Below are 14,573 nucleotides of genomic sequence, written 5' to 3'. Positions count from 1 at the left end.
GTGTTGTAAATACAACTTAACCACTGATTTCTAGTTGTGTCCTCTTTTGGAAGGCCAAACAAAGTAGTTTCGCTTTCACAACGAAACACAGCATCTCCACAACATGGCGGCGGCGGCGGCAACAATACTACAGCGAGAATCAAAGTTACGCCTTCTTTCTTTGCGTGAACATTTGGGCAGCATTATGCAAATCTTCCCACATCGTGACATAGACATGTGAGGGCGTGTTTAAACAAGACGTTTTAGGAGGGCAAGGACGAGTCTTAACTTTTATGAAGAATATCTCTTTGGGTTTGAGATTTTAGTCTTTGCAACTTTAGGGATCTTATCTATGCACAAACAGCTTGTAACACTCCAAAGAGAAAGGAAAACTTGAAATTGCATCATATGACCCCTTTAACAGACTTCATCATAACACAAAGGAGTTTGTTTTTGAGGATGATTTTTCTGCTCTTTGTGTAACTTTAGGTTCACTGCCAAACCCAAACCAGCAAGTTCTTGGTGACACCATCCTGTTCCATTCAGTCCAGATCGGCAGCAGCGCTGTTTACCAATGTAATGCCTCCAATGAGCATGGTTATCTACTGGCCAATGCTTTTGTCAACATCCTGGGTAAGAATATCGAAAAGACAATAAAGAGTCAGTCATTTGAAATATTCAGAGAGGTCACAAGATTGTGATATGTTAGTGTTGTTTTCTTCCTAGACATGGCACCACGGATGCTAGGTCCAAAGAACCAGCTGATTAAAGTCATTGAAAACAACAAGACCTTCCTTGACTGCCCTTTCTTTGGCTCACCGTTCCCTTTACTGCGCTGGTGAGCTTATGTTTCATTGTTTGAAAAGATACACTGACGTTCAAAAATTTGGGGTCTATAAGATTTGTAAATGTTTTCAAAGAAGTGTCTTATGCTCAACAAGGCTGCATTTATTTGATCAGTAAACGTAGTATTATGAAAAATTATTACAGTTTCAAATAACTGTTTTCCGAGTAGTTTTTTCAAACAACTCATTTTTCAGCAGCCATTACTCCAGAGATTTTTCAGAAATAATATGCTGATTTGCTGCTCAAGAAACATTTCTTATTATCGATGTTGAAAACAGATTTGCTGCTTTATATTTTTGTGGAAACTGACATTTTTCGTTGTCTTCACTGTCACGTTTGATTAATTTAATGCATATTTACTGAAAAATATTAATTTCTTCAAAAAAAAAAAAGCTTACTGATCCCAAACTTTTGGGTTTTAGAATACAAATGACATGAATATACTGTACGTGTGTGTTTAGGTTTAAGAATGGTCTAGGCAGTGGTCTGGATGGTGGTCAGTACAAGCTATACCACAACGGTACTTTGGAGATTAAACAAGCCCGGCCAGAAGACCAAGGCACCTACACTTGTGTTGCCAGTAACATTCTGGGCAAGATGGAGAATCAGGTGCGCCTGGAGGTTAAAGGTGAGACCTGAAGCATTAATCACTAAATCTGTCTTGATTTACTTGTATATTCACATGCTAACTTTTGAGTCTTTTGAAGAAAACACATTACATTATTGTTCATGAGTGCCTTGATTTACTCTCTGTGTGTTGTGCTTCATTTCAGAGCCCACAAGAATAGTGCGGGCACCTGAACATGTCACACAACCCAAAGGAAGCACGGTCCGCTTTCATTGTCGAGTTAAACATGATCCTTCCCTTCCTGCTACGGTCACATGGCTAAAAGATGACAAGCCTCTAAGCTTTAGCTGGATGTAATGTCATGTAACAATACCTATACAATATAATCATAATTAGATTGTGCACTATTTTTCACTGTTATATACCAAATTTACTTTCTGTAGTACTTCTTTTGAATTCAAAGATTGTTCAAAGATTTTTTTTTTTGTAAGATTTTTTTTTTTTTTTAAAAGAAGTGTCTTATGCTCACCAAGGCTTCATTTATTTGATACACCAAAAAAAATCTGTAAAATGGTAATATTTTGAAATATTATTACAATTTAAAAGAGCTGTTTTCAATTTTAATATATATATATATTTTTTTAAATGTAATTTATTGATGATCCTTCAGAAATTATTATAATATGCCTAATATTTTGTGGAAAATGTGATCATTTTTTTCAGGATTCTTTGATGAATAGAAAGTTCAAAAGAATAGCATTTATTTGTAATATTTTTTGTAACAATCTAAAAGTCTTTATTGTCACTTTTGTGTAATTTAATGCACCCTTGCTAAATGAGAGTATTAATTTCTTTAAAAAAAAAAAAAAAAGCTTTTTGAACGGTAGTGTGTGTCCTGTGCTTGACGTCTAATTTCTGTATGTTTTAGTGGCCGGTTCAAAAAGGATGAGGAGTCCTTGACTATTCACAATGTCAATCCAGAAGATGGAGGAACCTACACATGCACTGCCAAAACTGAGATAGATGAGGACTCTGCCTCAGCTCGCCTTACAGTTACAGGTACGCACACATTCACATACACCGTACAATAGATGTAGCTCTTCCTTTATGCACCTTTTCTATGTTGCTAACTTATTTTATAATAGATACTAAGCGGATATGGACATGTGGGACAGTCACATGTCACATATCCAGAGGATAATAAACTGCCTTAAACTTTTTTTTTTGTACTTTTATAACTTTTATAACTGTCGCTCTTAAAAATAACACCACAGCACTTCCCTTTATGAAAAATATAGCATGTTTTCTTAATAGTTTGCTTGACTATTACTACTGTTGTGCTTCCTTTTAGCTATAGTGTTTGTCTTTTATTATATTTATCTACTAATAGCCACACTAACCCTTGACCTCTGACCTTTGACCTTTACCACATAGAGGATGACATCTCATCTGCCTCAAATCGTAGTGCCTCTGCAGGTATTATTTCTAATGTCCAATTAAAGCCTCTAACAACCGATCTCTGTTTTTAATTCTTACTCTCAACTTCTGAGAATAATTAGTACTTGAATAAGTTAACATGGTTAATTAGTATGTTGTTCTCTTCCAGGTCGACCCGACCCCCCTCAGGATCTTGAGCTCTCGGACCCCTCAGCACGTAGTGTTAGACTCACCTGGGTGCCTGGGAATGAAAACAACAGTCCTGTTACACGTGAGTTTAGAGTATAGGGTCTCAAGTCACTGATCAGTCAAGTAAATATGAAAAAACAACAACCGGTATAATGATGTAATCCTCAAAAGAAATGACAATAAGTCAATAAGTCTTTTGAATTTTACCTCAATCAAAAGATCCTTTTATCTTTAACGTCATGCACTTTTGAGTTTCCTTATCTGTGTAGGACTGATATCTCTACCTCTTCCTTTTTATTGACCAATACCGGGAATTTATACTTTAAAACTTTTTTTAACAGATATTGCAATTTTCCCACTCTGACTTCTTGCGTTACTACAGATTTCCTCGTCCAGTTTGAAGAGGACAGGTGGGAGCCGGGGAAGTGGCAGAACCTGTCTATATTTGATGGCAACCTAAACTCAGTTAACCTGCAACTGTCACCATTTGTCAACTACCAGTTCAGAGTGATTGCAATCAATGCTGTGGGCCAGAGTCAACCCAGCCTCCCCTCTGCACGCTATCAGACCAGCGGAGCCCGTAAGAGATCAGCTATATCCATAAGCCCTGACAGAAATGCGTTAGAAAGTGTGTTTAAACAGTCATTTCGTTACATATAATGATTTGTTTCAGATCCTGATGTTGTGCCGAGTGGTCTTAAAGGCTGGGGAAGCAAGAAGAACAACATGGAGATCACATGGCAGGTAAAATGAACCAGGTTTATTGAAATACCTCGAAAAAGCAGACAGATGTGACAGTTAGTGACCTAATCTATCTGTACATTTCACAGGCACTTAAGAACACAGAAAGGAACGGGCTAAACCTGCGATATGTAGTCTCATGGAGAAGGAAAGACACTGAGGAAGAGTGGGATAACATAACCACAACCAGAACGAAGCACATTATTCATAATACAGACACTTATGTCCCGTATGAGATCAAAATACAGGCTGTCAATGACTTTGGACACAGCCCAGAATCAAACATAGTCATTGGTTATTCTGGGGAAGACAGTGAGTACTAACATTTCATATTTAATGACACTTTTTTAAACATCTTTTCTGGTTTGTTTTGTACTCATACTATTTTTCCCATCAGAACCATCTGCTGCACCAACAGAACTCAGGGTGTCGAAGATCAACAGCACCAAAGTAAATATTCACTGGGTGCCTGTGGACCCCAGCACTGTGAACGGAGAGTTTAAAGAGTACAAGGTGAGTGACCAAACATCTGCCTGACATGCTCTAAAATTACTTATTTGCCACCATTGCTAATTCAATATTCATATCATATTCTCAGTTGTACTTCTGGCGGGAGGCCAGCCTCATAAAGGGCCTGAAAGTGAACAAGACAAAGTTGCATAAAGGTTTCTTCACCACAGCAGAACATCCCTCTGGCATCCTGACAGAGCTTTTTCCATATAGCAAATACAAGATGTACATGGTGGTGGCTAATAAAGAATATGAGGGACCACTAAGCAACACTGTGGAGTTCTACACCAAGGAGGGAGGTAGGATTCGCCATATTATGCTTTAGTGGTGTAGCATTAGCTACGATGAGACATCAAATATGCAATGTTTATATTCAAAAGCAGAATCTGAAAAGCTTTCATAATCCTTTCATAGAGCCAGGGGCTCCAAAGTACTTTAGGATTCAGAGGCACACAGATGTGGTTCACCTGAAGTGGGACAAGCCCCTGGAGCCAAATGGTGTCCTGATTGGATACACACTCCAATACCATACAGGTGAGGTCACCATACACAAAGAGAAACCTCAAAAATGAGTGTATAAACATACAGAAAGCAAAAAGTTTGATGCCAAGTTTAGCTTAGGGATAGCAGCCACTCAGAACACCCTAGCAAACAAATAGCAACACACTAAGACCCTAGTAAATGCACAGCAACACACTAATAGTTGGTTCAAGTCCTCCTGTGAAGTTCGTATTTACGAGTTTGGAAGTCATAATTATGATGTCAAGTGCATTCAAATTACTTTGGTTGGGGCAAGATGGCAATATACCTTTTCTACAAAAAATACAGCAAGATTTTTAACTCTGCTTTTACCAAATTAATAAGGAATGTACATCAGGTGTGTTTTTGCTTTATGTTTTCATTCAGTTTATGAAGAAACATATGTAGTTATTTGGGTTCATTGTTCACAATATAATCTTTCTGTGTTACGTTTCCCACTTAAATGCATCCCACTCATACTCATCCCACTCATAATTATGACTTTGTGGTGGCATTCATGTGCAATCAACTCGAAAATAAAAATTTTCCAACATGACGTAAATGCACCATAAGCACTTAAACTTAATTGAATTTTGCACCTCTTAGATTTTCTCCATAAAGTGTAAAATCTTGTGCGCTTCCAGTGAACGGGACACAGGCGGGAGAGAGGAAGGTCCAGAGTTTTCCACCCAACGTGACAGAGTACATCATGAATCTGCCTAACCGCTTCACGCGGTTCAAGTTCTACCTTGCAGCTCGCACACAGGTTGGAGCAGGAGAAGTGTATGCCGTGGAGTCACCACATTTCACTAATGAAGGTCAGCAAGCGAGTTGTCTCACTCTGTTGCTGTGAGCTGTTAGTGAATCTGAGAGCAGAATCATTGGGTGTTCCTGTCTGTGCTCCACCCTGTCGTTCTCTTTCCTTCTAATAATACTTTTCTGTCTCCTTCATACTGTTGTTTCTTGATGCTTTGTGGTGTCTTTAACTCAGTCTGTTTCTCTCTTAACTGCTTGATTTCTTCTTTGTCTTCTTTGACTTGCTCTCACCTGTCTCCCTTCTTCTCCTTCTGTCTTTCCTGTGGTGTTGACTGAAGGCACCCCAGATACTGACTCTACAGTTGTAGGTAATGGGGGAATGGACTGCCTGCCTGCCTGCCTGCCTATCTCTTGCCCTGCTCTGTCTCTGACTCTGTTGCAGCCTCTGTCTTGTCTTTCTCTCAAATTCTGTCTGTCTACTTTAAATATGTAACAGTGCAGCTGAGTACTTAAACTCAAGGCCACACTTGAGATTCCTACACTGAAAAAAAGTAAATTTCACAAATAATTGCAAGAATCGGCAAGTAACACTTTAAATTAAACATGAAATTTTGAAGTATACAGAGTGAAACAGTATTACATGTACTCAAATAGTATTTGTTTTGTTTACCGCTTCAGAAAAAAAAAATTACAATGTAGCCAAACACAAATAACCCACATACTGTATTTATTTAAACAGTTTTACCAACAGTTACAAGCACCAAATGGATTTCTTTCTTTCTTTCTTTCTTTTTTAGTGGCCTGACTGGACTTTTAAGATATTTTTTAAGATACTTAAGAAGCAAATGGCATAAGATACTTTCGAACACAAGAAGTTTTCAGAAGTTTGAGTTATATTTAATTGATAACAATTTATTTATTATAAATGTATTATAATTGATTTAATCATTCATTTTAAATAATTATTTTATATCTGAAATAATTAAATAAATTGTGCCAAAATTGTGTACAAAAATTGTCTTATACACATTTGCTTCGCAAGTCAATTTATATTTTTTAAGGTAATTTTTACTGGGGAAAAATACTGAGGGGAATATTTTAAAGTTGTTTGAATAGAGGATTTTTAAAATTATTATTATTTTAATTTTCATTTTGTTTGGTACCTCTAGGATTTGCACACTTCACATTTAACTCTTATATTTTCTCTGATGAAAAACACTGCTCAGCTGCACTGTCAATAAATGCCTGTCCCTATCCGTCTATTTGTCCGTCTGGCATCATCCATGTCACTGTGTGCTTTCAGGGATGGGCTCTTGCACTTTTGTGAAGTCACTGAATCTGCTCTCAGTGTAGATGATTAGAGTTTTATCACTTTATGATGCTGGTAAGATGCTATTTTGCCCGAAGTGCCACACAAATAAGATTAAAGTCATGTGTGACTCTGATGTGATTTGTGATTAATTGATTGACACCTAATCCCTGATGGCACCTTGCTACTTTAGCCCTGACATCACTTCCTACCACATGCCTTGCTTGGCATATCCTAGCATGCTCCTCTCATGATTTTGTTTTAAAATCTAGCCTAGAGCTAGATTGAACCATTTTATTGCTAGAGTTTGTAAAATGGAGACCTCTATTGGTAATGCTTGATACAGTTGTTTGTGTTAGGGAAGGGAAGTTAATGTTCAGATGATAGAAGACAAAAATCAAATAATGTATGGACATCTGTGAAGAGAATGCTGTTACAGAAGTGAATCACTATGGCAAGCCAATTTAACGGTTGTTTATGTAGATTATACCAGTTTCTCAAAAATGTTTAAACTGTTGACTAGTTAAATGCTTTGGATGAAAATTGCATCCATTGACCAATGCGCTTTGTGTTGATAGCACTGAAATCTCAATCTTCTCTTTCTCTTTCTCTGGTTGAAATAAAGGGCATACTGTTATGAATAGGCCTACTGAATTAATATCATTTTGTGTTGGAGGATAGCAGTTATATCATAGGCCCATTGAATTGTACAGTACCTGTCGTACCTGTCGAATTTTATGTTATTAAAATAACTTTTTTAGATTTAACACAGGTTGCAAATAGTCAGAGAGGAAGCAGTTTGTGTGATATTTGTGTAAATGACTACTTTCCTTTGCCAGCTGCTCTTTCAAAGTGGATGCAGATACTTGTGATTAATACACCAAAATGCCAAATTTATCAGTATTTTCATAGTTAATGCTGTTACCATGCAAGGCTAAGCTTTACAAAAGTGGCAGAAGTTTTCTCCTTTCAATCATGCAAATTATGCTGTGCAAAGCTTGCAATGAAAAATAGCCTGTGTTAAAATGAAATTCAATTATTCAGTTATGAAACAGTATTAATGGAGTGATGATATTTGGCTGTGAATCCATCCATGACAAAAATAGCATAATAATAAAATAATAAGTGTATTAGCAAAGTAATTATGAGCTGTTTTCTAATGTGTCTCCACCAACTCCTCCAAAGTTGTTGTTTATGTGTAGCTAGTGCATGTGCAGGTCAAATGCCAAGTAATGATAAATGGAGGCTAGTATTAGGTAAGGCAAAGCTGCAGATAGTGAGTGTTGTGCTGCTTAATTATTAAAAAGAGTAAATGTTAAATCAGCTCGCCATTAGTCGCAAACTGTTGCTTTTGCAATGCACGCGCCGCTTCTGCTTGTGCCACGGTCATATTTTTTTTTTTTTGTGTCAGATGGAGACATACAGGTAAGAGTGCTCTAAGTTATGGCTGATTGGCTGTGTTGATCTGAAACCACACCCCTGTGAAAAAGACTCACATACATTAGCATGTCTTGGTCTGGCAAAACTTGATGTCACCAAGGGCTCCGGGGCTCTCTGACACTCTGTCTGGTTTAAACTTTGCCAGCATAGTATGGATTGCTCTCATGTTTTAGTTTTGCCTGTAAAGTTGAGTTTGGAAACTGCTTATACAGTTTTTGTTATGGAGTTAATGGTACTCAAAGCACTGTTGTTTCCAAGGTAAAAGCTTCAAAAAGATGTACAATATTGAATATTTTTCATTATGAATCTCTTTATCTTCCATGATAATGATTCTATCCCATGTGTTGTCTAATGGATTTCCACATATTTTCTCTTTTTGTATTGACAGCTCTGCAAAATTGTTTGTTAAATCCCAGTAGATATGATTTTCTGTTTTTAGTTGTTTCAAAATGCCAATAGATCTGAGAATACTGTAGCATTTTGCAGAGTGTTGCACAGCTTATACACAGTGGTTTGTAGTGACACTGTTTTTCCCCTTGGTGGTGCACAACAATCAATTTTTTGATACCCTCTATGCAACCTCTTCATTATTCCTCAACGGCATGATATGTGCCGACATTCATGCTCACAAATATCACAAAGTTGTGAGCGTGAATATTTCATGTATATTTCAAAAGATATTTGAGCAGTAATACAAGCTAAACAAACAATGCAAGCATTACAAAATATTGGCATCTTAAAGCAGCACTATGTAACTTTTTCTGTGTTCAAAATTTGCAAAATGTATATAATGAGCGAGTACATCATGAATTCATCTTCCTAAACCGTGATTTTGTCTTATTCCGAATCACTACGGTACACTTATAAAAAGTACTTATATTTGGACTATTGTAGCCTGGTCGGGTCGTCAACGCTGCGGAGTAACCCATACCTGCGTGAATCGCCATAGACATAAACTTAGAGAAGTAGCTCCGGTTGGAATGTTCTTCCGCGGGATGTGTGCAGTTCTGTTTATTAACCGCTAGAGCGCCAAAAGTTACATAGTGCTTCTTTAAAGATGCAAATATTCTTCAAGGCATGACATAATTTCTGGTCATACTTAAGCATGGTATTTAGGTGTCTGTCATGACCCAGGATATTGAATTATTATACATATATACTATATACACTACCATTGAAAGATTTTGGGACAGTACGATTTTTTTAAAATGGGTTTGAAAAGCCTTGCTTGCAAAGGCTACTATTACATTTTAAAATATCTGTTTTCTGTTTTAATATATTTTACTCCAGTCTTCAGTGTTTTATTTGTTGCTTATTTTTTTTATAAATCTTAACATTATAAATGTTGTTACTGTCACTTTTAATAAATTTAATGCATCCCTGCTTAATAAAAGTATCAATTGCTTTAAAAAAAAACTACTCCCTGAACATTTGACTGGTAGTGTGTAGATATATGTATACATGCATACATACATATACACACACACGCATACACACATACAAATACAATATTACAAAACAGAAGAAACGTTGTTTTCACATAGTTAATTCACAGTTTGTAGATTACAGTAGATAATAATATAAATAGCAGATAGAATACAGTAGATAATATGCAGTATGCCAGTATTCCATTCGGAACATAGCCACTGTCTTTCACTGAATAAGTTTTGGAAAAAGGGAACTGTGGGAATTCCATTTAATTAACTCTTTTCTGTGTTTTCTCGCTTCTCTTTGTCTCTCTTGTGCTTAACCCTGGAACCGCCACCTAAACTTCTCTCTGTTCTTCCTCTCAGCCGTTAACTTTACAGATGGCTTGATGTTTGAAACTCCTCCTCCTCCCCCTTCCCTCTCTACTGACCCAGTCCCAACAATACTTACCCCAGAACCAGCCACACCAGCCCCTACAACTGCTGCTCCGCCCAAACCTACAACTACTACCACTACTACTACTACAACTACCAAAACTACTACTACCACCACTACTACAACAGCTTCCACCACGGTTCTTCCTGTTCGGCCCATGTCTCCTAAAACAGTGGATTGGAAAATGCTGGGTATCTGATAATGACGCAGTGTGCATTGGCAACGCCCACAGTATAGATTAATTAGATCAAATCAGTGTGTCTTCTTGTTTAGATGACATTTATTATGTATGACTGACTCGGTTAGCAGACCATTTAGGACAGGGCATGATTGATGTTCGCCCTGTTCCCTCACGGACACTTAGATTATGCAGAATTAGTATTGACATTTGCTTTACAAATAGTTTAGTTGCATTATAACATTAAATGCATGATGTTGCTCACTAAACTATGAGATATTTAGAAGAAAAGGTTAGAAATTAAATCACACATGCTAGCATATATTGTTAACATTTTCTTGCTAATGTATTCAGCTGTAAAGACCCCATGAAAGTTTTCTTTCTTGTGTTGACATATTTATAGTGACAGTATTTACAGGTGGTAAATAGCTAAACGCCAAACATAGCTGTAAATACAGCTATGTTTTTAATAGCTAATAAGATTAAACTAATGTCTGCTATGAACTATGAAAACTATATTCGAAAAAAGTTCGAAATGCAACAATATACCATTTTCGTACATTCTGACACCACCCATGCTGCTGGAAGTGGTGTTTAGATGAATATTCAAATATGTGCCGCATGCTATAATCTCAATAACATAAACACCCAACAAAAAATGACAACGGTGAGAGAAGAGGAGCTGGAAGCCTCAGTTCGAAAGTATTTACCAGCCGGCACAAACTTTTCCGAAAGTTAACTTTGGTGAGTTGTTTCAAACTACCGAAAAAACTCCAAACAAACTTTGTTTTGACCAGGTTTAGTTCGAAAAAATGTCACACCAGTTTGTTCTTTGATTTTGCTTGATGTTTATTGAGGCCTTAAGAGTGAGGTCACATTTACCTTTATATGGCAAAAATCTGTGGGTTTGTACACAAGAATTTGCAACATTTACCAATAAAAAACGTTCAAAGTTTTTTAAAGTGGTGCTTAATGCATCACTTAATGCATATATTGATACATGCTTAATGCATATATTGATAATGGACAGGAAGTTTTGCTAATGTGAACGTGAAGGAAATGTTTTCATTCTAAAGAAAATTTTATTACACAAAAATTTAAATATGCCACAAAGTGCAGGATGATAGCCATATTTTTGGTCTAGTCTCCCCAGAGGATCGTATATACCTGCTAAACATTTTGTTAACTATACAAGCAAATAGAGGACCTAACCTCAAAGCTAAGTAATCTATATTAACTAAAAGATACAAAAGTCAAATTTAAGTTTCATGGGGTCTTTAAGTTTAAGTATGTGTAACCTAACCAGTGTCTGTATCAGAAAATATTTAAGTGTACTCCTCTCCCACCTGTTCTGCATAGCCCCGAATGTAAAAATCTGGAATCTGACCGTGGATGCTAACAATGACTATGCTAACGTCAGCTGGAAGCACAACTTCTCCGTTGACAGCAGCGAGTTTGTGCTAGAGTTCACACTGGACAGTAAGAGCCAGATGCACCTATTGAGAGCTTATAAAGGGACACTAGATTTTACTGGGCCTGCTGGAGACCCAAATCATACTCTTGTAATGTTTAATTGGGCCTCATTTATATGGCAAATTTACAGAACATCACAGTAAACATTACAGGGAGCTCAGATTTATTTGAAAGGGAGGTATTGTAAATGTTGTTTGAATTGTTCAGCATTTAGGATGTCTCCCTGCTGTGATCCTCTGTAATGTTCTTTTTCCACTGTATTTGTTTAGCTTGTTAACTTAAAATGTGTTTTAACACCAAACTGAGGCAGTCCCCCAGCATATTACTCAATAATATCATATCTACCTGCAATACTGCGTTCTGCTTTGTGTCATAAGCAGTCATGCATGTCCCCTTTAGAAAGCTCTTTTTCTCACTGGTGGCTAAGAACAGGGAGAGATTTGACTAAATCTATGAGGGGGAGAGACACCTTGAGACTGAAAAAAAAAGAGATGACCAAGACCTGCTCTAATTGGGCCACAGAGAATTTTGGTCAGCAAACTAGTGACTTTGAGGCACCCAGCAGTCCACTCTTATTATATAAAGTACTGCACTCACTTAAACATTTTAGAAGTTTTGTCTTGTATTTTACAAGTAAAAATATATAAACATTTTAGGTGTGAATGTATGTGAGTATTAAACAATATAAGATTTGTTTTCAGAAAACATGCTGCAAAAAATATAATTTGTTCAGCTTTTTAGCTTAAAATGAATGTGTGTGTGTGTGTGTGTGTGTATATAGATAGATAGATAGATAGATAGATAGATATTAAATAATGTAAATATTTTCTTCTTGTTTTAATCTTGAACCTTATTAACTCAATCTGTGTTGAAACACTATGGGAACGAGAATGCCCACTCCGCCATGCTTAAAAATCCCTGCCTAGTGTCACAACTAGTATAAGAAAACAGGAGCCAGGAGTGGTTCCCATGTCAATGTTGTAAAACCTGACAAACATGAGTGGAGAAGACCAGCCCGCAGCATTACAGATATCTGTATCGACACCCCAGAGAGAAAGGCCTTGGAGGCTGCCACACTTCTCGTAGAGTGGGCTCTGACCCTCAAAGGTGAAGGGATGGCAGAGGACTCATAATCAAAAGATATCACATCCACAATCCACCGTCTTAAGGTCTGCTTGGTCACCGGAAGACCTCTCTTGGGCGGACCAAAGCAAACAAATAACTGGTCAAACTTCCCGCACAGGGCAGCTCTGTGGACATAAGCATCCAGTGCAAACCAGATTAAGCTTCTTAAAGGGAGGAGGACAGAAGGCCTGCAGCACAATGGGCTGTGGAACTATGGTGGGCACGTTAGGCACATAACCTGCTCTAGGGTATAAGAATGCTTTAGTCATACCAGGAGCAAACTCCAGAAATGAAGGGGCCACAGAAAGAGCCTGAAGGTCACCGATACTCTTGAGAGAAGAGACAGCCAGTAAGAAAATAGTCTTAACTGTGAGGAACCTCTCTGTTTAAATCAAACAGAGAGCTTCCAGGACGAAGGCCAAATCCCAGGACGGGACTCTAGAGCGCAAAGTAGGCCTCAGCCTCAAGGCACCATGGAGGAAACTTGTAACCAATGGGTTCCTCCCCAATGACTGGCCACCCAGAGGGGTGTGGTAAGCAGCCATGGTCACCACGAACACCTTCAGGGTGAAGTGGGCTAACCCTGTGGAAAATTGTTCCTGCAGGAACTACAGCACTGAACCAACTGGGCAGTTGACTGGATCCAGCTGACAGATATCACTCACAGAAGTGTAAAGGTTCCACTTCAAGGACTACAAATTCCTTGTGGAGGGAGCTCTGGATTGGAGAATGGTCTCAACAACCTCACTTGAGAGACCGGAAGCTATGAGTTGGCTTCAGGGGCCACACCCACAGTTTATCTCCGGGGGTGAAGAATTGAGCTCCCCACCTGAGATGGGAGGTCCCTCCTGATGGGAATCTCCCAAGGAGAGCCATTGAGAAGGGCCACCATGTCCGAGAACCATATTCGGCCCGGGCCAGAACGTAGCTACTTGCAGCATATGAACCCCGTCCCGGCGCACTCTCTCCAGAACTCCCGGGAGCAGAGCAATAGGGGGAAAAGCGTACCGACGCATCCTCGGCCATGTCTGTACCATAGTATCCAGTCCCAGAGGAGCTGGATGTGTGAGGGAGAATCAGAGTGTAAAATTTGAGGTCTCTCAAGATGCAAACAAGTCCACTTGGGCCTGGCCGAACACCTTGAGGTGAAGCCTCCATTCCCCGGGACTCAACCCCTGCTTTGACTGGATGTGTGCTCCCTGATTGAGGTGCCCAGGGATGTAAACTGCTCTCAGGGAGAGACCACCGACATGTTGTCTGTTCGGACTAGCACATGATGGCCTCTCAAGTCTGGGAGAAAGTGTCTCCACGAAACACGGCCAGCATCTCCAGGCAGTTGATGTGCCACAAGAGATGTCGGTCTTCTCACAGACCCTGAGCTGAGCAACCACTCATGATCCCTCCCCAGCCTGTGAGGGATGCATCTGTCGTAAGCATTACGCAATGACATGAAGCTCCCAGCACAGGACCCTGGGAAAGGAACCAAGGATTCCTCCACAAATCCAAGGCCCAAAGGCATTGCCGCATGATCTTGATAGTGCGGAGCAGGTTGCCGCACGGCGAAAACCCCTTGGTTCTGAGCCACCACTGCAAGGGTCTCATGTACAGCAGGCCAAAAGGTATCACGTTGGACGCTGCTG

The 14,573-nt window shown here is 38.8% G+C and overlaps 1 protein-coding gene across 14 annotated transcripts in view; it reads left to right on the top strand.

Moving 5' to 3' along the window:
* LOC107660752 (neurofascin-like) overlaps positions 1-14,573 on the top strand; it is a 90,491-nt gene that overhangs the window by 58,586 nt on the left and 17,332 nt on the right. For 11 of the 14 annotated variants that reach the window (XM_016450151.1, XM_016450149.1, XM_016450150.1 and 8 more), the window contains 17 exons: positions 469-612; positions 706-817; positions 1,287-1,453; positions 1,599-1,746; positions 2,322-2,452; positions 2,828-2,869; positions 3,000-3,101; positions 3,402-3,599; positions 3,693-3,763; positions 3,850-4,072; positions 4,158-4,273; positions 4,359-4,569; positions 4,685-4,804; positions 5,434-5,607; positions 5,884-5,913; positions 10,088-10,348; positions 11,695-11,814. In XM_016450151.1, the coding sequence (XP_016305637.1) occupies positions 469-612; positions 706-817; positions 1,287-1,453; positions 1,599-1,746; positions 2,322-2,452; positions 2,828-2,869; positions 3,000-3,101; positions 3,402-3,599; positions 3,693-3,763; positions 3,850-4,072; positions 4,158-4,273; positions 4,359-4,569; positions 4,685-4,804; positions 5,434-5,607; positions 5,884-5,913; positions 10,088-10,348; positions 11,695-11,814 (2,370 nt within the window). The remainder of the gene's footprint in view (positions 1-468; positions 613-705; positions 818-1,286; positions 1,454-1,598; positions 1,747-2,321; positions 2,453-2,827; positions 2,870-2,999; positions 3,102-3,401; positions 3,600-3,692; positions 3,764-3,849; positions 4,073-4,157; positions 4,274-4,358; positions 4,570-4,684; positions 4,805-5,433; positions 5,608-5,883; positions 5,914-10,087; positions 10,349-11,694; positions 11,815-14,573) is intronic. The other 3 variants (XM_016450156.1, XM_016450161.1, XM_016450162.1) reach the window with 3 other exon arrangements.

The sequence above is a fragment of the Sinocyclocheilus anshuiensis genome, unplaced genomic scaffold (genome assembly GCF_001515605.1).
Source record: "Sinocyclocheilus anshuiensis isolate Anshui unplaced genomic scaffold, SAMN03320099.WGS_v1.1 scaffold2357, whole genome shotgun sequence".
Taxonomy (NCBI): domain Eukaryota; kingdom Metazoa; phylum Chordata; class Actinopteri; order Cypriniformes; family Cyprinidae; genus Sinocyclocheilus; species Sinocyclocheilus anshuiensis.
This window is presented reverse-complemented; position numbering and strand designations above follow the sequence as displayed.